This window comes from Nycticebus coucang, chromosome 18, assembly GCF_027406575.1.
Source record: "Nycticebus coucang isolate mNycCou1 chromosome 18, mNycCou1.pri, whole genome shotgun sequence".
Classification (NCBI taxonomy): Eukaryota; Metazoa; Chordata; class Mammalia; order Primates; family Lorisidae; genus Nycticebus; species Nycticebus coucang.
In genome coordinates, this window is record NC_069797.1 from 65,110,340 (window position 1) to 65,135,181 (window position 24,842).

General features: G+C 38.5%; 1 protein-coding gene and 1 pseudogene across 6 annotated transcripts in view; one reads left to right on the forward strand and one right to left on the reverse strand.

The window, feature by feature from the left end:
• Positions 1-24,842, reverse strand: part of BPTF (bromodomain PHD finger transcription factor) — a 147,588-nt gene that overhangs the window by 73,758 nt on the left and 48,988 nt on the right. For 5 of the 6 annotated variants that reach the window (XM_053570807.1, XM_053570805.1, XM_053570804.1 and 2 more), the window contains exons 6-9: positions 12,213-12,401; positions 6,496-6,683; positions 4,042-4,397; positions 3,008-3,139 (exon numbers count right to left, since the gene is read on the reverse strand). In XM_053570807.1, coding sequence (XP_053426782.1) covers positions 3,008-3,139; positions 4,042-4,397; positions 6,496-6,683; positions 12,213-12,401 — 865 coding nt within the window. The remainder of the gene's footprint in view (positions 1-3,007; positions 3,140-4,041; positions 4,398-6,495; positions 6,684-12,212; positions 12,402-24,842) is intronic. The other variant, XM_053570806.1, reaches the window with a different exon arrangement.
• On the forward strand, positions 7,839-7,981 carry LOC128571526 (uncharacterized; annotated as a pseudogene).

A 24,842-nucleotide genomic window follows, 5' to 3' on the forward strand; every position in this document is an offset into this window, starting at 1 on the left:
GAGAGGAAGAGAAGGGAGGAGAGGGGAGGGGAGGGAGGGGAAGGACAGAAGGAGGATGAGACGGAAGTGACAGAGGGGAGGAAGAGGAGGGAGAGAAGGGAGGGAAGGGAGGAAAAGAAGGAAGGAAGAGTCAATTACCTGGAATTGACTTGTATGTTTGATATAAAGAAGAGAATACGATTTTCCACCAGTGGGGATAACTAATTGTCCCATCACCTTTTATTAAATACACTACTTTGGTAGATGGTGCCCATAGCTCAGTCAGCAAGGGTGCCAGCCACATACACCTAGGGTGGCAAGTTCGAATCCAGCTCAGGTCTGCTAAGCAACAAAGACAACTGCAACCAAAAAAAAAAATAATAATAGCTGGGTGTTGTGACAGGAGCCTGTAGACCCAGCTACTTTGGGAGGCTGAGACAAGAGAACTGCTTAAGCTCAAGAGTTTGAGGTTACTGTAAGCTGTGATGCCACAGCACTCTACCAAGGGCAATATAGTGAGACTCTGTCTCAAAAAAAAAAAATTTTTTTTTGGTTTGAATTTCTAGATTAGAAGTCTGTTCCCTATCTATTTGACCATGATACTGCCAGACCGAAAATGCTATTAATTTCTTATTTTTCTGAATCATGGTCCCTAATTTTTTAAAAGTTCAGAATGTTCTATTTTATAGCATCTCTTCATCATATTAAAAAAGAGTTCTTTTGTATATCTTACCAGTGGGTGATACTGATACAATTCATAAAATAATTTTATAAGTCTATAAAAGCTATTCAGGGCCAGGTGCAGTGGCTCATGCCTGTAATCCTAGCACTCTGGGAGGCCAAGGCGGGCAGTTTGTTTGAACTCATGGGTTCAAGACCAGCCTGTGAAAGAGTCAGACCCCGTTTCTACTAAAAAATAAAAACCTAAGGCAAGAGGACCACTTGATCCCAAGAGTTTGAGGCTGCTGTGAGCTATGATGCTATGGCACTCTACCAAGGGTGACAAAGTGAAACTCTATCTCAAAAAATACTTGATTGATTGATTAATTAAATTAAAAAGCTATTTAGCAGACTAGTGACAAGAATGTATCAAGAAGAAAAAAAAATACCTGGATTTAAAAAATTAGAATTCTATCTTCCATTAGAATAATACTTTTTTTTTTTAAAGACAGAGAGTCTCACTATGTCACCTGCAGTAGAGTGCCATGGCATCACAGTTCACAGCAACCTCCAATTCTTGAACATAGGTGATTCTCTTGCCTCAGCCTCCTGACTAGCTATGACTACAGGCACCTGCCACAATGCCCAGCTATTTTTTGTGGCAGTTTGCCTGGGGCTGGGTTCAAACCCACCACCCTCGGTATATGGGGCCAGCACCCTACCCACTGTGCCACAGGCACCACCTACCTAGCTATTTTTTTTTTTAATTTTTTTGTAGAGACAGAGTCTCATTGTACCGCCCTCGGTAGAGTGCCGTGGTGTTACACGGCTGACAGCAACCTCTAACTCTTGGGCTTACGCGATTCTCTTGCCTCAGCCTCCCGAGTAGCTGGGACTACGGGCGCCCGCCACAACGCCCAGCTATTTTTTTGTTGCACTCTGGCCGGGGCTGGGTTTGAACCCGCCACCCTCGGCATATGGGGCCGGCGCCCTACTCACTGAGCCACAGGCGTAACAGTTGTCATTCCTATTTAGCTGGCTTGGGCCGGGTTCAAACACGCCAGCCCTCGTGTATGTGGCTGGCGCCCTTACCACTGAGCAATGGGTGTCAAGCCTAGAATGTTTAATACTTAAAAACAGATCTACAAAAGGCATGATGTAGTAATTTTAAGTTACATTTAATTAATTATAAGAGCTTTATTCAGCAACATTTAGCTTAGCTTTATTTTTATCTCCAGAAGCATAGTGGCTTGGTCTATCAACACACATTTCAGCATAATCCCTTAAATAGGATAAAGTTGGGACAGTTTGGGGCAAGTCTGGAGATAAATGCAAGAAGGACAAAGAGATACAGAATACTCCCTCACAGCTGCCCTGACTCTGTCCTTGCTCTACCTTGATCAGACAGCAAGGAGAAGCAGCATATAGGAGTGCACCTAGTCAGCTCTCCTCTCCTCTCCAGTGGTATGCAGTTTCACAGCAGCTTAACCCCCTGCTTTTTTTTTTTTTTTTTCCAGTTGTGGGAAGAATTAAGTCCACTCCATTTGAGGAAGCCTCTGTTGGTAGCAGCAATTACATTCAAAATGGGAAGGAGAAAAGAATTGGTAAGACTTACGTAGGGGAAAGACCAAAGAAAACTGGGAACAAGTTTCAGCAGATGAAAAAGTGTAGTAGGGATAACTTCACTTTTCTTAAAACGATTTATTATAAAATAATACATAAATGTGGTAAAAAATGTAAAGTATATTTTTATTTTTAAAATAATAAGGTTATACCTTTGGTATAGGCCCTCTAGGAGAAAAGGGTATGAGGAGGGTAGAATGATTTTTACTTTTTACTTTATATTCCTGCATAATATTTGCATTTTTTACCATAAGCTATATTAGTTTTGTAACAATAACTTATTTAAGCCTAATTAAAGTTAAAAAGCAAACCATCGAGACTAAAAAGTAGTTTCAAATCACAAAATTTATTTAACTATCTGTTCAAGTCACAGAACTCTGGGGAGCTGCCTGATCTTTGGACAGATACCCAACTCTAAGAAAGAATATAATTCAGATCCCTAGCATAGTACCTGGAACAAATACTCAAAAAAATTTAAGTATTCTTTCTATTCAATAAAAATGCTACGCTATTTACTTTAGAAAAGGTTTAAAATTTCTTAATTGATCTTTTTATCTTTCTTTAACCCTCTATCAAAATAAAAATTAATGTTCATTCATGTGTACATCTTATAGAAGAAGAAAATAAGGGCAAAAGTAAAGTCTTTAATATGGCCTCTTAAATGCATTAGCTTTCATCCTTAATAGACTAACATTTCAAAAGGGAGACTAATATTCATCCTTCACAAAGCTCAGAGTCCACTTACCTGGTATGCCCTAAAGATTCCCGCCATATAGGTAGCATCACAACTGGTTTTACTGCACACTCCAAAATAGCTAAAGCCAATGCAAATTCTCTGGGTTTGCTACACATCTGTACTGCCTTGATCCAATTTGCCCTATTTTTCAGAGGAAAGTAAAGAAATTACTTCACTTGACTGATCTTAAAAGCACCATTATTGCAGTTTATGCTGACGCCACATTATAGCACATATGTTTCTAAGCTAAGCATGTACAAATATACCACTACTGTAAGTTTCTACCTCATAGAATCACAGATTTTAAATACCAAAGGAATTCCAGAGATTGAGGAATTCCTTCAACTCCTCAAACTTTGTCTGGCCTCAACTTATTTCTGACTAGGCCCAATAGCTCACACATGTAATCCTAGAACTTTATGAGGCTCACTTGGCAGCCAAGAGTTTGAGAAGAGTTCAAGGTCAGTCTGGCCAACATAGTGAAACCCCATCTCTAGAAAAACTAAAGCCCCAGTGACACAGTACATATCTTATTTTATTTTTTGAGACTAAGTCTCATTTTGACACCCCTGGTAGAGTGCAGTGACATCATAGCTCACAGCAACCTCAAATTCTTGGGCTCAAGCAATCCTTTGCCTCAGCCTCCTAAATAGCTGGGACTATAGGCGTCTGCCACAAAGCCCAGCAATTTTTTAGGGATGGGATCTTGCTGTTGCTCAGTCTGGTCTTAAACCTGTGAGCTCAAGCAATCTGCCCACTTCGGTCTCCCAGAGTGCTAAAACTACAGGTGTGAGCCACCACGCCCAGCTTCTTGCATGTCTCTGAAAAAGGAAAAAAAAAAAGACTCTGCTTCTAGAAATCTTTCAAATAGCAGTGCTTGTTCAGTAACTTAGAACACATTCATGCCTCTAACTTCCTCACTGTCTGCTGATCAAACTGACTTCATTCAATTCATTGATAATGATGTTTTAAAGTGTATAACTACAATAATCATTTTATAAATATTATATTCACAGCAATAAATGAACCTTAGTTTCCTTTACCTGTGTGAAGCCCAATTAGGATGCAGAAAGGATGAAGGGATGTTGTTTTCTAGCTGGGTGATCGTTAGTCTCAGAGTGGATATGGTAAGAACTTTGGACCCATGGACAGAACCATTCCATTTGAACTCTCCTGCTGGAGTCAAACAGAACTTATGTGCAAGATGCCTTCTCTTATCATGATCTTCTCTGTGCTGGTGCTTATTCAAAGCAAATGAATTAGTGGAATATTGATTGTGGTAGACGCGATACTTCCCTTCTTGACCTAATTTAAAATAATTGTTGATATTTCCTTTCATGACCACTTCCTTTTTGGTGCTCAACCGTGAAATTTCTCCTTGAGAGTTAACTACTAGTACCTGACCAAGAAAATAAAAAGACTTCATTATTTATGTCAAAGACTTAACTTTGTCTAATAATTATAACGAATCATTTCAAATAAACTGATACATTTTATGATGGAACATTTAAAGTTTAAAAGCTAAGGTAAAAGCTAAATCTGATTGTTTCCAATTAGGATACCAAGATATACCTGTAAAAGGAAAACTAACAATTACCTACTATATGTCAGATACTACTGACTACATTCATGTATCTCAAATATGCACATGAAACTATATGTATTAATCATTCACTTATCATAATTTCAAGTTTATAACATACACTTCAGGGACAAAGGAGGGCATCATGTGTACTAACCCTCCAAAAATAAATTCCTAAAAATACCTTCTCTTCTGCTCCTTTTACCATTCCAGCTTTAAAAGTCCATGAATATGTTGAGATAGTGTTTTCATGCTTGGTGCCCATAGCTCAGTGGCAAGGGCGCCAGCCACATACACCGGGGATGGTGGGTTCAAACTCAGTCTGGGCCTGCTGAACAACAATCACAACTACAACAACAACAACAAAAAATAGCTGGGCGTTGAGGTGGGTGCCTGTAGTCCCAGCTAAACTTAGGAGGCTGAGGCAAGAGAATCGCTTACGCCCAAGAGCTTGAGGTTGCTATGAGCTGTGATGCCACGGCACTCTACCAATGGTGACATAGTGAAACTGTCTCCAAAAAAAAAAAAAAACAAAAAACCAGTGTTTTCAAACAGTTAATCCCAAGCCTTTAGTGAACTATGAAGTGTCTTACTCAGCTTTTAAAAAAAATTAAATGTAATAAAACAGACTAGATTAGAAGAAAAAATATCAGAATGCTTCCCACATAGACAGTTTTAGGCAGCTTTTGAATGTGTGCACTGGATTGCTATGAAAAAATGTATGTATGAATGAGGGTGAGAGTCAAAAGGCTGTATGAGAGCTGGCTGTGGTAGCTCATGCCTGCAAACCTAAAATTCTGGGAAGCTAAGGCGGGTGGATTACTTGAAGTCATAAGTTCAAGACCAGCTTGAGCAAAAGTGAGATCCTGCCTCTACTAAAAATAGAAAAATCAGCTGAGCATTGTAGCAAGTACTTGTAGTCCCAAATACTTGGAAGCCTGAGTGAGGAGGACCATCTGAGTTTGAGGTTGCAGTGAGCTGTGATAATGCCTTTGCAATGCTAACCACGGGACAGAGTGAGGCTTTGTCTCAAAAAAACAAAACAAAAAATGAAAGCCATTGATTAAAGGCAACTACTATGATGCTAGGAACATGGTATTTTCTTGCATATCTACCCTGCAAATAATTCCCAAATGTGGAAGACATAGTTGTGCTCCTTCTATCACCATAGCTGGGGGGTCGGGTGGGGGGGTGGCAGAAATACTATGTTGTAGCTCTGGTTCTTTCATGATCAGAGCCGGAATGCTGTGCTGTCCTTTGTACTGAACTCTGTTAACATGGGGTAAGCCTCATCCTTTAGCTGCAGGTCTGCCTGAAGTGATCATAGCTAGACCTCAGCAGTAAATCACCAACAGCTCTTTATTAAGCTCATAGCAGCCTACTCATTACCATATATGAGAAAGGTTTTGTTTTGTTTTTTTAAGAGACAGAGTTTCATTTTGTCACCCTCACAGCAACCTCCAACTCCTGGGTTTAGGCGATTCTCTTGCCTCAGACTCCCGGGTGGCTGGGACTATAGGCGCCTGCCACAACGCCCGGCTATTTTTTTGTTGCCGTTTGGCTGGGGCCATGTTTAAACCCGCCACCCTCAGTATATGGAGCTGGCACCCTATTCACAGGTGCCACCCCTATGTGGAAGGTTTTATCTCTTTAAAATTATAGATGATAAGACAGATCATGTAGTAAGAAAGTAAATCATCCATGTATAGTATTCTATGCACGGAATGAAATTTGAGTCCATACGTATACTTAATATAACCTGACATTTCTATTCTTATTATCCAATGCAGTTTCAGAAATGGAGAAAATAAAATTCAAAAGTAGGTCTACAAACTTCTACTCCTTATTTTTAAGGTGTAGTAATTAAAATTATTTCACATTCCAGAGACTCTTGTTTTCAACAGAAGGAACACACCTCTTTGCCCTCTTTAAATAATTTATTTGCTTCATGGGCTGCAGCTGCCACCTGCTGGCTCTTAAGCTGACTAAGTTTGCTGTCTGGATTCCGCAATCTGGTGATAATGCGAGTTGAACCAGAAGCTCCTCTGCCAGCTCCAGGAGACTCACACATCTCCCCATTAGACTTCTCTGATTTGAAATCACCTATTATAATAGGAAAAAGCCATAAAGTAATTGATAACAGTAAGTAAACAACTATAATAACAACATCTTATTTCTTTAAAACCATTCTGGTGTGTATCTAAAACTGAGAAAGTGAAAATAAACAATGTCCTTGAATAGCAAAGCAAATGTCATTTAATTCTTAAGTCTTTTACTTAAAAGAAAATGTCAGAAGGGTACTGCAAGTCATCTATCATTTCACAGAAAATTTATACACACTAGATTATCTGTTTCAAAGCTTATCTACTAGAAAAGAAAAAGGGCTGCTACAAATTTACAAGTAATAAGCATAATTAATTCAAAATGCACACTAACAAAATGTCACTTTATATATTCAGTATAGATTTCTGTATAGAAAGGACATCATTAATTTTAGAAAGATTTTCACTGAAATTCTGTTTAAACCCCTAATAGTTGTGAGTTTATAAACATAAATGCCAAGTGAATGTTCCCCTAGGGAATCTAGATAATTATTGGTGTGTGCTTATTAATGTAAAAATCAATAAATTAGTTTGACATAATAAAGATCTCTCAACATTTTAATAGCAACTTAATTTTTTTAAAGTGACAGGCTGAACTGCCCAGGAGCAATTTCTGTTTTATATTCCAAATCTAACTTTGGCTGGAAATTTCTAGACATTCTAAAGTGACTGTATCACTGTTCAATTTTCACTGACCAGACAGTAAAATGAGATCTGCGTTTTCTCTTTTAAAAAATTTAAGATACTGTGGCACTGGCAAATGAAAGGACAATTTACTATATTATCATATAGTAATGATGGCATTTTAAGTAAGCAGAGGAAAGAGTTGGGAAAACTGACTATGCATTTTGCAGGGAAAAATTATAACAGTTTTGTAGACATTTGTTAATTTTATCTATTCTGCTCTTCTTTCCTTTGGGGAGATGCTTTTCCCCAACATCTCAATCATATGTTTCTGCCAGGGCCCAGCAAATCAAGTATCCTGTCCCCTTTGGGGTAAACATCAGGACTCAGCATGGACAAACAAAGCACACCATTAGCTGGCCACAGTGATGGTCTCAGCACTGGCTATGTGGACCAGTCCTCTGAGCATCCTATTCCAGTTTTCTGAATCTGGAAATAGAGAAAAGATCTTTACTTTTTTTTATTAGTGAGCATCGCTTCTTGGCCTTTTGGCTAAGATCAAGTGTAGTATCTGTTCTTATCAGTTTTTATTAGTGAGCAGGAAGGGTATAAATTAGGGGTTGGCTACTTTTATTCCCGTAACACAGAGAAAGCTATCAATAACAGGAAACAATCAGGCCATCACAGACCAAAAACAAAAACAAAAAAATATATGTGTATGTATATGAAAGGGGAAAACTGAGAAGACCCTGACAAGCTCATTTGACTCCCTGGATCCAGTTATGCCCTTGAGGCAGTCACCAATTCTGGACTTCTTCATTGTATGAGTTAATAAAATTCCCTTTTTATTTTAAGCAAATTTGATGGATTTCTATCAAAACTAGTACGTTCTAAATAATCCAACAGAGTATTTTAAGATTTTGACTCCAAGGTAAGGCACTGACTAAATCAAGATAGAGCAGTAGCATTGGATATTTTGTTCAGACCATCAACTTTCTCTTGGGCCTCAGCTCATGAGGTTTTATGCTAAGACGCTAAACTATGGTGGCTACGTCTCAGGACCATCTATGAAGTTCTATAATAAAGACTTTACAAGACACTGTTTGGTCTAGGTTGGATTTCCCAAAAACAAAGATAACAGAGGTGTTTTATAAAAAAGCCCCTCATTCAAAGCCAACAAGCCAATACTGCTCAGAATCAATTCTCTGGGTCACTTGGTAACTTCAGAGCAAATTAGGGAAAGGAAAAGAAAATTTAACCCTAGAGGCAAGACCTTAGGGAGCAGAGAAAGAGAACTAGGTTGAGAGTAGAGGTTCCTACTAAACACTCTCTGCTTAAAGGCCATATTTCCCATAAAGGATGAATCCCTGTGATGCAGCCTGGTGGCAGAGTATATATAGATACCCTGCGTTTGCAGGTCATTGTTTAATGATGACAGGAGGCACAAGGCAGACAAACTCTTCACCTGAGGGTTAGAGCTATTTTTGTTCTACTAAGCAGACAAACTGGGAAACTAGAGGGGTTCAATTTCAGGGACCCTGATGCAATTTACTGAGCATTAGGTACCAGCTGGGTACCTAGGAATCTGCAAGGGGTTAGACCATCAGAAAAAAAAAGTCAAACCTTCCATTTAGGGTGTATGATCCTATAGCAGTCCCCAACAACTCATGACCAGTAACAGCCAGTAGGACAGAGGCTGCTAAAACAGAGTGGTCTCTAACAGAGGAGTCTTTAGCTAGGTGTCACGGCTTACATCTGTAATCCTAGCACTCTGGGAGGCCAAGGCAAGTGGATCATTTGAGCTCTGGAGTTTGAGCCCAGTCTGAGCAAGAGCAAAACCTTGTCTTTAATAAAAATAGAAAAACTAGGGCTAAGCACAGTAGCTCACACCTATAATCCCAGCATCTGGGAGGCCGGGGCAGGTGGATTACTTGAGCTCAGGAGTTTGAGACCAGCCTGAGCAAGAGACCCCCATCTTGAAAGGAAAGGAGAGAGAGGAGGAAGGAAAGGAGAGGGGAGGGAAGGGGAGAAGAGAAGGAAAGAGAAGGAAGGGGAGGGGAGGAAGAGAAGGGGAGGGGGAAGGGGGAAGAGGAAGGGAGGGGAGGGGAGAGGAGGGAAGGGAATGTAATTAGCTGGACTGTGGTGAGCACCAGATTGTGGTGAGCACCGTAGTCCCAGCTACTCCACAGGGTGAGGCAGGTGCATTACTTGAACATAGGAGTTTGAGGTTGCTGTCAGCGAAGCTAATGCCACTGTAGCCTGGGCAACAAAATGAGACTCTGTATCCATTAATTAATTAATGGATGAGTCTTCTCATATGCTTCTCACCTTTTACTCACAAAAATCCTCATGGCAAACCAATGGCATCTAGATTTATCAAAGAACACCCTCTACTACCAGAATGATGAGTTTTACTTACAGGTAGTTAATTTGGCTCTAGAATTGTGACATCAAGATAAGCCACATCCAGACCTGTCAAAATTAATGAACAACACACCAGAAATCCTAAATTTGGGGTCTCGATACAGTTAAAATTACTGGATGTAATTGTGGGAAAGGGGTTTTTGAAAAAGTTTTCACTTGTGGGTGAGATCTTTGCATTAGGTTAGAGGGAATTCTAAATTGTATGTATGGGAAAAAATGTGAGAGTACATGCACGTGCTGGAGTACCAAAGGGTGGAATTGTGGATATTAACTGTGTTCATACCTTTTCAGTACTCCGCTTTCCTTGGGAAAGCATTCCTATCCCATTCTAATCATATACTTTTGCTGGGGCCATCAATCAAAATACCTTGCCTCCCGTGGCTACAGAGTTAGGAACAATATAAAGTCAGACAATTAAGTTTGCAAACCCATCCTAGAAGATGTGCTACGTACCTCACTGCTGAATGTCACTATGGTCACCTTCAAAGTAATCCCCCGGGAAGCTATGTACCAATGCCAGTGCCTAGACCACCCTTCAAAGCACTACTTCTAGGATGAGTTCATAAACTTAACTGTCAGACTGCCTATAATGATAGAGCTGATGGCCACTCCAGGAAAAGATTTCTAAAATTGCTTTGAAGGGTGAAACACTGGTGTCAAGGCACAGCTTCCCAAGGAAAGTATTTCAAAGGTGACTGCAGTGATATTCAGCAACAAGGTATGTGGCACTTTTTTAGGACGAGTTTGTGAACTTAACTATCTGACCTCGTATGATCCAACATAGACCAAATTCCTTCCTCAGGAACTTTTGTTTGGGAACAGGACTAGAGGCCTTGCCTTTGGGTCAAAGACCTTAGAAAGACAGGAATACAAATTCCTGGTGCCATATTGCTAGCCACTTGGAAAAAGCCTATCTGGGTTAGAAGAGAATGAAGTTAACATATATAAATCTCAAAAGGAGAGAGAAAAGAAGACAGAAAAAGTTTTGATACCTGGGGGTACGGTCATGTCTGATGAGGCCTAGGCTTGTCAATTATATGAATTAATTAAATTCCCTCTTCACACAAGCTAGTTTAAGTTGGTTTGGTCACTTGCAAATTAAAAGGTTCTAATTAAAACAATCTCCACCTAACACCATACAAAACGTATACTTAGAGTAAAAACAAAGTTACAGGAATGTTATGAGAAATTACTATAAAATACATGCATATTCTTGGGGTAGGGATAGTCTTTCTTAATAAGAAACAAATATGCAGAGAAACCGTAAGGAAAAACATCGACAAACTACATAAAATATAAAAATTTCTGTATAAGAGAGACTTAAAAACAAGCAATACTATGTAAATATATATGTGAAATTAAAGATTAATAGCCATAATAAATAAAATATTCCTAAAACTCATTAAGAAAAAATATCAAGGGCGGTGCCTGTGGCTCAAGGAGTAGGGCGCCGGTCCCATATGTCAGAGGTGGCGGGTTCAAACCCAGCCGCGGCCAAAAATCACGAAAAAGAAAAAAAGAAAAAATATCAAAATTCAATAGGAAAAAGGGAACAAAACATATGAATAACCAATTTCACAGCAAGTTTACCAAACACATGAAAAGAAAGTCAACCACATTAGTTAGCAGGGACACGCAAACTTTTAAATGAAATATTTACTTTTTGCCATTGGCAAAAATGTAATAGGTCAATGATGTTGAATTTAGGTGACAGAATGGGGAGACAGGTATGTAAATTATCGGTATAAATGTCTTTTGATGTACAAGTAAGGAGCAAACACTACTTTTTAAACGTACCTACCATTTGACCAGCAGTTCCACTTAGTGTTTCTATACTGCCAGAAATACTTGTACAAGTACACAAAGATACATGCTGAGAATGTTAAAAAAACACACTATTTGTAATAATGAAAAAACTGTTAACAGCCTAAATGTCTATTAATAGAGAAAGAGTAAATGAATTATGGTTCATCCATATTGTGAAGTACCATGCAGCAGTTAAAAAGAATGAATTCAGTTTATAACATAAAAAGATTTCCCTACATGTATTACTATGTGGAAAAAAAAACAAGATGGATAATAATACATGCAGAATGATCCCATTTATGTAAAAAAAAAAAAAAAAAAGACAAAAAAACAAACAAATCTTTGCAACCTTTATAAACAGTACATACATGGATTAACTACAGAGAGAAAGCTCTAAAATGTAACACACCAAACTGTTGGTGGTTACCTTCTGAAGAAGGGGTATGAAAAAGATCTATTCCCCCCAACGTGTTTGTATTTTTTTAAACAAAAACAGTAAAAACAAGTGCTACCTGTGTATTTAAAAAACAAAAACAAAAACAAAAAACAGAAAATCCGAATCTTCCCACCCCACCATACTTTTATTTAAAAAAATTAAAAACTAAAAATAAAAAAGAAAACAAAAACAAAAACAAAAAAAATGAAGCTCCCTTTAATGGATGAAGTGTATTCTTACCTATCTCTTCTTGAATAGAGACAGGTGTATGGGATTCTCTTTCTCCATTTTCAGGATCATCCGCTGCCTTAGCAGATTCGCTCTGGGAAGAATTTAGCTCACTGCTGCTGTTACTGTTTTCCAGATTAGGCTGGACAGAGGTAGTAGTAGCACTAGGGTTACTGTTGTCACATGTCTTGTTAGGGTCTTCTAGAAAAATAGAATTATCTGATTTTTAAATTGGAAATCACATCAAAAATAAATGTCAGAAAAGACATTTAATTGATTTAGGATTTCATTACAAAGCTCTATTTTAAAAAGAAAAGCTGTTCATGTATGGATAACGCGATGTATGAAAAAATATTGGTAAGCAACACCCTACAAGTTATTTATCAAGTCTCGCAGTCTATTAACTCAATGACTGTTATCATCTTAGCCTATAGTACAAGGCAGACAATCTTTCAGATACCCCAAAGCTGAAGAATAACAAAGTGATGTAACTATCTCAGAAAACTTATGGTGCACCAGATATTGAATAAGTGGTTTTGCTAAGATAATATCTCAAAATCTAAAGTTTATATTCTAACTTTTCAGAAGTACTCAAACAGTATTAGAAATAAAATTAAACAGGATTACTTATATCTAAAGTTTTCTGCCTGAATTCTATGCTCAAAGGTTATGTCCAAATGTCCTCATTAACTTTTAAGGAAAATGTAATTGTATCACTAAGAGTATAGTTCCTAAAGGCATACTGAAATTAACACTACCATCAAAGAAAAGTCTAAGTCTTTTTATGGTAGTCCAGAAATTAATCTCCCTCTCCATTCATTTTTGCCACTAATAAGATACTCTTCAAACCATCTAAAGAAAAAGTGGTTACCAGCCTATCACAATGACTATTTCTATTGTATAATATTGGGTTTGAGAAAAAAACAAAACAAAAACAACCTCATAGACATATGGGAAAATATGTGAGTAGTTGCAAATAAATAAAAATGGTGTTTAAACATATGGAAATAAAAATATGCTCAATTCAAACTAAGGAAAAATGCAAAGTAAAACTATATCCAGAAACTACTACTCAGCTATCACATTGGTAAAAATCCAAGTCTCACAAATAAGCCAAGGTGGAGAGGCAGAGAGTTAACAGGCAGTCGCACACAATGCCATGGGAATACAAAACAGTAAAAGATAGACAAAAAGGAATTGACAGGCTCTAGGAAACTCACATATGTATTTATTTAATATAACAAAACCCAAGTCTAGAAATCCATCCCAAAATACTGAATTACTTATCTACAGAGCTATTTATTCAAACATTATTAATAATAATAAAAGACCAGAAACAAAATTTCCATCAATAAAGCACTGGTTGAATAAAAGGTGGTACATACAATGAAATGTTATGCACCACAGCAAGGGTTGAGGATAATCACTATGTTCACATACGAAACGACGTCCAAGATCAAATACTAAAAACAAGAGGCTCACAACAGTATTTATAGTGCTAACTTTTATGACAGAGGGGAGGAAAATACGAATTTATGGACATATTTTGCTTTTATTTATAAAAAACAAACACACAAAAACACTAGAAGAATAACCAAAACCTAATAAAAATGAGTGCCTATAAGGGAAGAGCAAGACATGGCTATCTCTTACAGAGTTTTGGTTTTCTAATAAAATAAATGGTCTAAATTTTCACAACATTAAAGTCAGAAATGCAATCCCTAAAAATGGAAACAAATGAATAACTGCATCAAATTATGTATAATCATAGACAGTAAAGAATTATGAAATATAGTATTTTGATTATAGATCCTTACTAGAAATATTAGGACAAAGAACTAGAAAAGAAAAACAACAAAACTTAAATGCTATTCGGTAGTCTTACTGCCAACAGTATTATAAAAATATTACAATATGTAAAGCCATTACTTATTATTAATGCACATTAGGATATGAATATCCTCTATCAAGAAGATATAAAGCAAATACGTAACAGAGTTACTGTTGCTAGAAACTAAGACTTTCGGTGTAAGGGGAAAGAAATATAAGTGTAAAAACAAAAAACTAAGTATGCAATCCACTATCAGAATTTGAAATGGTGATTAAAACAGATCTCCTTTTTTTTTAAAAATGTGTATTTCTTAACATTACCCACCAAAAAAGCCTAGAGGTAGTGAGAGCCGAACAAAAATAATACCCTTGAGCCCAGACTGTGATCTCTAAATATCATTCCCCACTGAAAGGAACCAGGATTTCTTTCTTTCTCTTCCTTCCTACCTTCTTACCTTCCCTCCTTTATTCTTTTTTTGAGACACTCAGAGTCTGATTCTGTAGCCCAGGCTAGAGTGCCATGGCATCAGCCTAGCTGACAGCAATCTCAAACTCCTGGGCTCAAGCAATCCTCCTGCTTCAGCCTCCTGAGTAGCTGAGACTACAGGCACCCACCACAATGCCCAGCTTATTTTATTCTATTTTAAGTAGTGACAGGGTCTCATCTCGCTCTTGCTCAGGCTGGTCTCAAACTCCTAAGCTCAAATCCTCCCATTTTGGCCTCCAAGAGTGCTAGTATTACAGGTGAGAGTGCTAGTATTACAGACTCAAAACACCAAGCCCAGCATAAAACCTGTATTTCCTTTTTTTTTTGAGACAGAGTCTTACTATGTCGCCCTCAGTACAGTACCGTGGAGTCATAGCTCACAGCAACCTCAAACTCTTGGGCTTAAATGACTCTCTTGCCTCAGCCTCCCAGTAGCTGGGACTACAGGCTCCCACCACAATGCCTGGCTATTTTCTTGTTGTAGTTGTCACTATTGTTTGGCAGGCCCAGGCTGGTTAGAACCAGTCAGCCCTGGTGTATGTGGCCAGTGCCCTAGCCGCTGAGCTACAGGCGCCAAGACAAGTGTTCTCTTTTTAAGTCTCTGGACTGGAGATCTCACACTTTCTTCGATGCATTACTGTAGCTTTGGGTTCCCTGTAATAATCTGAGAATTCCTTTTCTTTTCTTTCTTTCTTTTTTTTTTTTTTGAGACAGTCTTACTATTTCGCCCTCGGTAGAGTGTTGTGGAGTCATAGCTCACAGCAACCTCAAACTCTTGGGTTTAAGCGACTGTCTTGCCTCAGCCTCCCCGGTAGCTGGGACTACAGGTGCTGAACCTGAACCAGTATTTCCTAAAGGAAAGAATGACTCTAAGTTAGGGGTAGGAAATGTATAAAATGAGCCTCCTCAGGCACCTTACTATGACAAAAAGCAAGGAAGTCTTTGATAGACTACTGGAATCATGGCAAAGACTCAAAGGCCAACATGAAAGGGCTCTGATGGGTGAAGAGAAACAAAATAAATAACTGCAACTGACTGAAACAAACTAAACATATAAATCACTAAGTTCAATCTGATACTTTAAAAAAGAGAGACACATTCTCCTCCAAAAGTCCATAACTCATGAATCACCATTAAAGACAAGAAGGCCATGGATGGGCTCGGTGGCTCACACCTGTAATCTTAGCGCTCTGGGAGGCCAAGGTTGAGTGGACTGCCTGAGCTCAGGAGTTCCAGACCAGCCTGATCAAGAGTGAGACCCCAGGGCGGTGCCTGTGGTTCAGTCGGTAAGGCGCCGGCCCCATATGCCGAGGGTGGCGGGTTCAAACCCGGCCCCGGCCAAACTGCAACCAAAAAATAGCCGGGCGACCAAGAGTGAGACCCCATCTCTAAAAAAATACCAAGGCATTATGGCAGGCATCTGTAGTCCCAGCTACTCGGGAGGCTGAGACAAGAGGACAGCTTAAGCCCAAGAGTTTGAGGTTGCTGTGAGCTATGATGCTATGGCACTCTACCAAGGGCATCAAAGTGAGACTCTGTTTCAGAAAAAAAAAAAAAAAAAAAAAAAAAAAGACAACGGCTCGGTGCCTGTGGCTCAAGCGGCTAAGGCGCCAGCCACATATACCTGAGCTGGCAGGTTCGAATCCAGCCCTGGCCCACCATACAACAGTGGCGGCTGCAACCAAAAAATAGCAGGGTGTTGTGGCGGGCACCTGTAGTCCCAGCTACTTGGGAGGCTGAGGCAAGAGAATCGCTTAAGCCCAGGAGTTGGAGGTTTCTATGAGCTATGATGCCACGGCACTCTACCCAGGGTGACAACTTGAGGCTCTGTCTCCAAAAAAAAAGAAGACAACTAGGCCACCAACTGATTCTGAGAATTGTAATTTAAGAGACATAATTAAGCATTTCTTCTACCATTCCTGCTCTAACTTTCAGGGTATTCAAATCACCTCAGTTAATGACGGAAAATTCGCTACAGAACAATTCCAGTTGAAACAATTCAGAAGAAAATGACAGAATCTCCATATTATACCTTAGATCTTTAATGAACAAGAGGTTTAAATGAGAACCTTACAATTTTACCACCTAAACTCGCTGATCAATCCTACCATTTCTTAAGGTAGTACAACCAGATGTCATAGGACTTTTGGACGTGATATGGTATGAATTACCCGGCACATCGCTTATGAAGTATTCTCACCAAAAACAGTTAAAACAGAATCTAATCAGGTAGCACCTGTGGCTCAAGGAGTAGGGCACTGGCCCCATATTCAGGAGGTGGCGGGTTCAAACCCAGCCGCAGCCAAAAACTGCAAAAAAACAAACACAAAGAAACCCAGAATCTAATCAAGCCTTCAGAACAAAGTAAACAACACCATAAGAAAGAAAATAGACAAATTCTGAATGTGGAACATTCCACAAGAAAGCAGACTAGATTCTTCAACAAGTCGGTAATATGTGACAAAAAAAAAAAAAAAAAAAAAGTCTGGAAAGGGTAAAGTAGATTTAAGAGACTCAAAAATGTAAAACCAGGCTCAGTGCCAGTAGCACAGTGGTTATGGGACCAACTACATGCAACGAGGCTGGCGGGTTCGAACCCAGCCCAGGCCAGCTAAACAACAATGACAACAACAACAACAACAAAAAAAGTAGCTGGGCATTGTGGCAACCACTTGTAGTCTCAGCTACTTGGGAGGCTAAGGCAAGAGAATTGCTTAAGCCCAAGAGTTTGAGGTTGCTGTGAGCTATGACACCATATCCAGGGTGACAGAATGAAATTCTGTCTCAAAAAAGGGAAAAAAAGGCTCAGCACCTGTAGCACAGTGGTTACGGCACCAGCCACATTCACCGAGGCTGGTGGGTTCGTACCCTGCCTGGGCCAGCTAAACAACAATGACAACTACAACAACAACAAAAATAGCTGGGCGTTGTGGCAGGCGCCTGTAGTCCCAGCTACTTGGGTGGCTGAGGCAAGGGAATCACTTACGCCGAAGAGTGGGAGGTTGCTGTGAGCTGTGACACCACGGTACTCTACCAAGGATGACATAGTAAGATGCTGTTTTAAAAAAAAAAAGGAAAAGAAAGTTCTAACCATACACATTTTAAAATATGTACGTTGCATAAAGTCCTCTATGCTATTAGGAAGAAGCAATCCTTTGCTAGATATTCTGATCTAAAAGAACTGTTAAATCTACTGAAAACAACCGAGGCCAGATTCTATCCATTTAAACTTTCAAGATGTTAAAATGAACTAAAGAGCTACTGCAAATTCTATTTCTGTTTAGAGTATTTAATTTGCTTTTCCCCCTTTTTTTGGAGACAGGGTCTCACCCCATCATATAGGCTGGCATGCTCTGGCATAATCACAGCTCACAGCAACCTCAAAACTCTTGGGTTCAAGAGATCCTGCTGCTGGTTTCCTGAGTACCTAGGTAGGACTAAAGGTGTGTGCCACTCTGCCCAACTGTCTCCGTCTCCTGCCCTCAAATCATCCTCCTGCTTCAGCCTATCAAAGTACTAGGATTACAGGTGTAAACCACTGAAAATGATCATTCTAGATGTCTTCACCTCTTCATTTCATTAGGCTATAGATTAAGGAAATCTCAAGTATTTGCCTTTTTTTTTGAGACAGAGTTTCCCTACGTCACCCTCATTAGAGTGCTGTGACATCACAACTCACAGCAACCTCAAACTCTTGGGCTTAAACAATTCTCTTGCCTCAGCTCCCAAGTAGCTGGGACTATAAGCACCTGCCAAAACACCCAGCTGTATTTTTGTCATAGTTGTCCTTGTTTAGCAAGCCCAGGCTGGGTATGAACCCACCAGCCCTGGTGTATGTAGTCGGTGCCCTAACCACTGAACTATGGGCGCTGAGCATCAAGCATTTGCTTTAAAACATCATAAAGAAGGTAACACCTACTAACATGTACATTTTAATCCTTACAGTCAGAGCATTCCAGCTGTGTAGCAAATATTATAGGTTTTGGAATTTATAATATTGTTTTCACTGGACATGACAGACACTATAGCTTTCCTGTAGTAGAGAAATTTCTGTAGCTAACTCTGAAACCAAAATTACATATAGACCTTGATCTTTTAACTACTGAACACAAACACCAAAGTCTATTCTATCTAAAACACCAAGTGTCTATCAAAAAACAAAAATTTAGGCAAAAATCTACAAAGAGAATAAAGTAACTTTTATATCTGAATTTTATAAAAGGGAGATTTCTTAAAGGAAGAAAATGAAATAAAATAACCAGAATGTATTTATTTGTACACTTAGAAACTAAACACAATCTGCTGGAATGAGGGCAGACATTTAAAAAAAATAGAAACTAAACACGAACACACTTAAAAAACAAAAGAGCATTTAACGACAGCACCTCTAAAAGCCAGTTAATAATCAACGCACTGAGGTAAAAGTTTGTGGGTAGTATTTCACTTCATCATCCAATATTTTTAAAATATCATCAGATCCACTGAGTTTGCCTTGTACTAAAATTTAAAACTATGGCTCGGCACCCATAGCAGTGGTTACCACACCAGCCACATGCACTGATATTAACAGGTTCAAACCGGCCCAGGCCAGCTAAACGACGACAACTGCAACAACAACACAACAACAAATATCCGGGTGTTATAGTGGGCGCCTGTAGTCCCAGCTACTTGGGAGGCTGAGGCAAGAGAATTGCTTAAGCCCAAGAGTTTGAGGTTGCTGTGAGCTATGATGCCATCGCACTCTATGGAGGGCGAAACAGTGAGACTCTGTCTCAGAAAGAAAAAAAAAAAACTAAAGCAATGTACTAGCATTCAAGATGCTATTACCCCAACAAAATATAGAGCAAATCACTGTGTTCTTACAGTTGTTCAACTTTATAGTTAAGAGTTTGAAAATGTTCAAGGAAATATTATCAGGGCAAGTACAAAGAGTTATGGAAATGAAGCAATTTTATCTGCTAACGATACTTTCCTAACCTCAGGCATTAAATTTAGAGGCCTAATTTATAAATAAACCAAATCCTTTTTGCATTGTATGTCAATATAAATTTACATAGTAGATTTCAAGTTACATAATGGAGTTCAAAATGCTAGAAAGACACATTCCCCTCCCCCTTTTATAAATTTGATACAAAAAGACTGATACAAAAAGTTTCTAATGTAAAAATCCAGAAAAAAATACAGCTCTGAAATTGAGCCTTTTGTTAACTGCCAAGAAGTATATTGAATGCTGAACAGCATGGTCACTATATGGGCAACATTACCACTCAAATGAACTAAAGAAACATTTTGGGACTCAGACGCAGGGGGTAGAAGGAATGTAAGAAATAGGTATTGAAAGATTGATTTTTTAAAATTATGTTTATTAATCTTTCCCCAAATATTGCTCAATTTCTCAGTTTAGTCTTTTTTCTAAGCAACACACATAAAAGGTTTCTGAACACTGATCATGCCCAATATAATGGGTATCATGAAGTCTGTCCATTCTTCTAAAATTCTCACTTCTTTAGTTATTTTTAGACCATAAATTTATCATTTTCCCTTTGCATAACATTACCTAATTACATGAAAATGATAGTACTCTCTATTTCAAAATAAAGCCTGAAATAAAATATGTATATTAATAAATCTAAATAAATTCTGAAATAGATGTATAGGCAGTCCTCAAGTTCAAACATCTGATGTACAACTTGCACTTACCAATGAAGGCTATTATAGTAATAGGTAAATGTACCTGTTTCTTATACATACACATTCAATTTAAGAACAAACCTAAAGAACCTGGGGACTGCCTGTATTTCTAAAGAGATTTTAAATTCTCAGATTTTAAAAAAAATCTTTATATTGCAGCAGGTGTAGTAACTCATGCCTGTAATCCTAGCCCTCTAGGAAGCTGAGGTGGGAGGATTCTTTGAGCTCAGGAGTTTGAGACCAGCCTGAGCAAGAGTGAGACCCCATCTCTACTAAAAATAAAAAGTAAATAAATTGCCAGCTGTTGTGGCAGGCACCTGTAGTCCCAGCTCCTTAGCAGGCTGAGGCAGGAGGATCACCTGAATGCATTGCAGTGAGCTAGGGTGATGCCATGGTACTGTAGCCCCAGCAATAGAGTCAGACTCTGTCTCAAAAAACAAACCTTCTGTTGCAGAAAATTATATATACAGTACAAATACTAACCAAAGAAAGCTGATATAGCTTGGAAATATTATTGAACATAAAAGACGTTTCACAATGACTGACTTAATTTAATAATAAAAAAAGTAAGTCTTAGGTACACTAATAACACAGCTTCAAAATGCATAACATAAAATCCGAAAACTAAAAAGAGAAAAAAGACAAATTCACAGTAGTTGGAAATAATTTAAAAATATGTTGTAGAGAGAAAAACAAAAACATAGCAAGGATATAGATTAGAATACAATTAAAAAGCCTTGATCCAACTTAAATTAAACCCCCAAACTGAAAATTCTTCAAGTGTGCATGAGACATTTATCAACACTAAGTAAATGTTGGGCCATAAAACAAGCCTCAACAAATTTTAAAGAACATAAATCATTCAGAGAATGTTCCTCTCTGACCACAGAGGGCAGAATTAGAAATCAATTTAAAAAATAATTAGAAAATCTTCAAATGTTTGAATATTAAACAATGTATTTCTAAATAAGCAATACTTCAAAAAAAAATACCCACATCATAACATAAATTAGAAAATACTTTAAACCGAATGATAAAGACAACATGACATAATAAAAGTTTTTGGGATACAGCTACAGCACTACCAAGGCGAGGGAAACTGATAGCCTTGACTGTAGACATGGAGGGGGTTGGGTGGGGGAGTAAAAGTCATCAAACCATCCTTCCTCAGAAGCTAAAGGGGAAAAGCCACAAAAGAGTAAAGAAAATAAATGAAAATAACTAAGACCAGAAACCAATAAGCTAGAAAAAAATAAAACAGAGAGGTCAGCCACTGTGGCTCACACCTGTAATCCCAGTCCTCTGGCAGGCTGAGCTGGGCAGACTGCCTGAGCTCATGGGTTTGAGACTAGCCTGAGCAAGAGTGAGACCCCATCTCTAAAAATAGTCCAGCACTGTGGTGGGCACTTGTAGTCCCTGCTACTTGGGAGGCTGAAGCAAGAGAATCTCTTGAGCCCAAGAGTTTGAGGTTGCTGTGTGCTATGATTCCACAGCACTCTACTGAGGGCAAAATGAGACCCTGTCTCAAAAATAAAAATAAAATAAATAAAATAGAGGTCAACAAAGTTTTGTTTTTAAAAAGCTAACCTTCCAGAGGTTTCTCTAACCAAAAAGAAAAAAGCTAACCAGAATTGTTAACAGCCATGCAAGATGATTAAGAGGGGACAGATAATCCATTTCTGTATTGAAAAAATAGAACATCAGTACAGATCCTACAGATATTTATTTTTTTCTTTTTTTTTATTAAATCATAGCTGTGTACATTGATATAATCATGGGGCATCATTCACTAACTTCACAGACCGTTTACCAAGTTTCACATATACCTTTGTAAATGCATGGCTGGTGTAATCCCACCAATCCCCTTCCCTCCACCCACCTCCCCTCTTCCTACAGATATTTAAAAGATAGGCTGTTACATCAATAAATTTTTCAAATTAAGTCAAATGGGCAGATTCCTAAGAAAAGGCAACTTACCAAACTGACATAAGAGAGCAACAGAAAAATACAAATAGCCCCCTATCTACTGAAGAAATGAAATCTATAATTAATGACCTTCCCATAGTGAAAACTCCAGAACCAGATCGCTTCAGCAAACATTTACAGAATAAATAACACCAACCCCAAGCAAACTCTTTCCAACTCATTTTATAAGGCAAAAATATTCCTTCCTCCCCACCCCCGGAAACAGAGTCTCAAGTTGTCGCCCTGGGTAGCGTGCCGTAGTGCCACAGCTCGTAGTGCCACAGCTCACAGCAACCTCCAACTCGGGCTCAAGCGATCAATCCTTTTGCCTCAGTTTTTCTATTTTTGGTGGAGACGGGGGTCTCGCTTTTTGCTCAGGCTGGTCTCGAGCTTAAGCAATCCACCTACCTAGCCTCCCAGAGTGCTAGGATTACAGGCGTGACCCACCAGACCAGCCTGGCTAAAATATTCTTGGTATCAAAACCTGCCATAGTATTATCAGAGAAAGAAAAGCAAGCCAATTTTACTCATGAAAGTAAATGCAAAAAACCCTAAACACGAGATTAGCAAACTGGATGCAACAATGTGAAAGAGGGAAAACACATCATAACCAAGCTGCATTTACTCCAGAAACATGACATTGGGTTAATACTCAAATATCAATGCAGGACCTTACCCACCCCCATGAAACAACTACAAACAAAAAACAGACCATTTAACAGAAAATGAACAAAGGAACTGACAGGCTCTTTACAAAAGAAGATATCCAAATGACCTATATATAGATACACACACATGCTCACATCTTTAGTCACCAGAGAGCTGGCAAGTGCAAAACACAGTAACACATCCCTACATGCCCACCAGAATGTATCCCCAACAACAACAAAAAAATAATAAATAAAAAATTTTAAAAAATGAGAGAGCTAGAGAATGAATGATTATGAAGATACCAAGTATTGGCAAGGATGTAGAGAAGCCAGAACTCAAACACACTGTTGGAGAAGTGTAAACTTGTACAACCACTTTACAGAACTGTTCAGCAGTATCCATCAAAGATTAGCATTCACAAACTCAATGACCCAGAAATCAGCAACTAGGTTTATATCCCTAGGAATACATACGTATAACTTGTGTGTGCACATAAAACATGTAAAACAATGTTCATGATAGCAATATTTGTAATGGTCCCAAACTGAAAACCATCAACTAGAACACGGAAAAATTAATTATGACCTATCTATATAATGCAATATCACACTGCAAGAAAAAAAGAATGAACTGCTGTACAATTAGATTATGCTCATTAATATATTGTTGAGGTGAAAAAATAAGATATCAAAGAGTACATAATGTACGATTCTACTTTTTTTTTAAAAAGGCAAACCCACAATCTGTTCACTTTACTGTACATTACACGCCAATAAAAAAGTTCACCGAAAAATATTTTTTCTTCTAAAAGCTTTCGAATCTGACAGTATCTTTCATTGATAAGTTTTAATCATTAAAATAGTTGTCTAAATATACTCTGAAAGTTCAGAAAAGGAAACCAAATGAGATGTCTATCAGTTATTATTTTTATCTGACTAATATAATTCTGCCACCGCAATTCTTCTAACGTAACTCATCCACTGACCATGGGATGGTAAACGGTGGTAATAGACATCAGTCCAGGAATTTAACAAAGTACATAGAATACTGCCAGGAACATTGTAGACACTTAGTAATTGCTGGAAAAAAAAAAAAAAGAATGCGTAGAGAGTGAAAGAAACAGAAGGAAGCAGAGAATCTTCTTTGGAAGTCAGAACTCTATTGATAGGTCTGTCAACCACCCTCTGGAAAGTTGTCAAGGGCCCAGTCTTCATGTACTCTGGTCCCCAATACCTCCCCACTATATTAAGTCAGGGACCTATTAAAATGTTGATCTACTTTATAAATGTGCCAAATTTCTCTTTAAAATCTGGTGCGATATATTTAATAAGTTTTTAAAAATGTTTCTCAGGTTCGGCGCCCACAGCTCAGTGCCTAGGGTGCCAGCTACATACACCAAGGCCGGCAGATTCGAACCTGGCCTGGGCCTACTAAACAACAATGACAACCACAATAAAAATACAGCCGGGCGTTGTGGTGGGCACCTGTAGTCCCAGCTACTTGGGAGGCTGAGGCAAGAGAATCTCTTAAGCCCAAGAGTTTGAGGTTGCTGTGACCTGTGACACCATAGCACTCTACTAAGGGCGACACAGTGAGACTCTGTCTCAAAAAAAAAAAAAAAAAGTTTTTCATGTTTTAGGAATATGAGAGTGTCAGTTTTACAGGTTTTTTTTTTATAGGTTTTTTTACGGAAAAATTACTAAACCTTTTTTTAGTCTAGTCGTGAGAGCAAGGAATTATTACATGGTCAGGTTTTGAATCTGTTGTAGGAAAGCACCTTCAGCTGTATAGCACTATCATCCTACTAAGACACCAAATCCTCTCTGATGCCAGCTATTGATAATTGCCATTTGCTCTCACTCTAGTTTCTTTAAAATTTCTTGTTTAAGTTCTCATATAAATACATTTCTCATGACTTATACATGGAAGTACTACTTGAACTGCACAGTGTAACAGGATTTCACTCATAAGTTATGTTGGCTCAGCACCAGTAGTTTAGTGGCTAAGGTGTCAGCCAC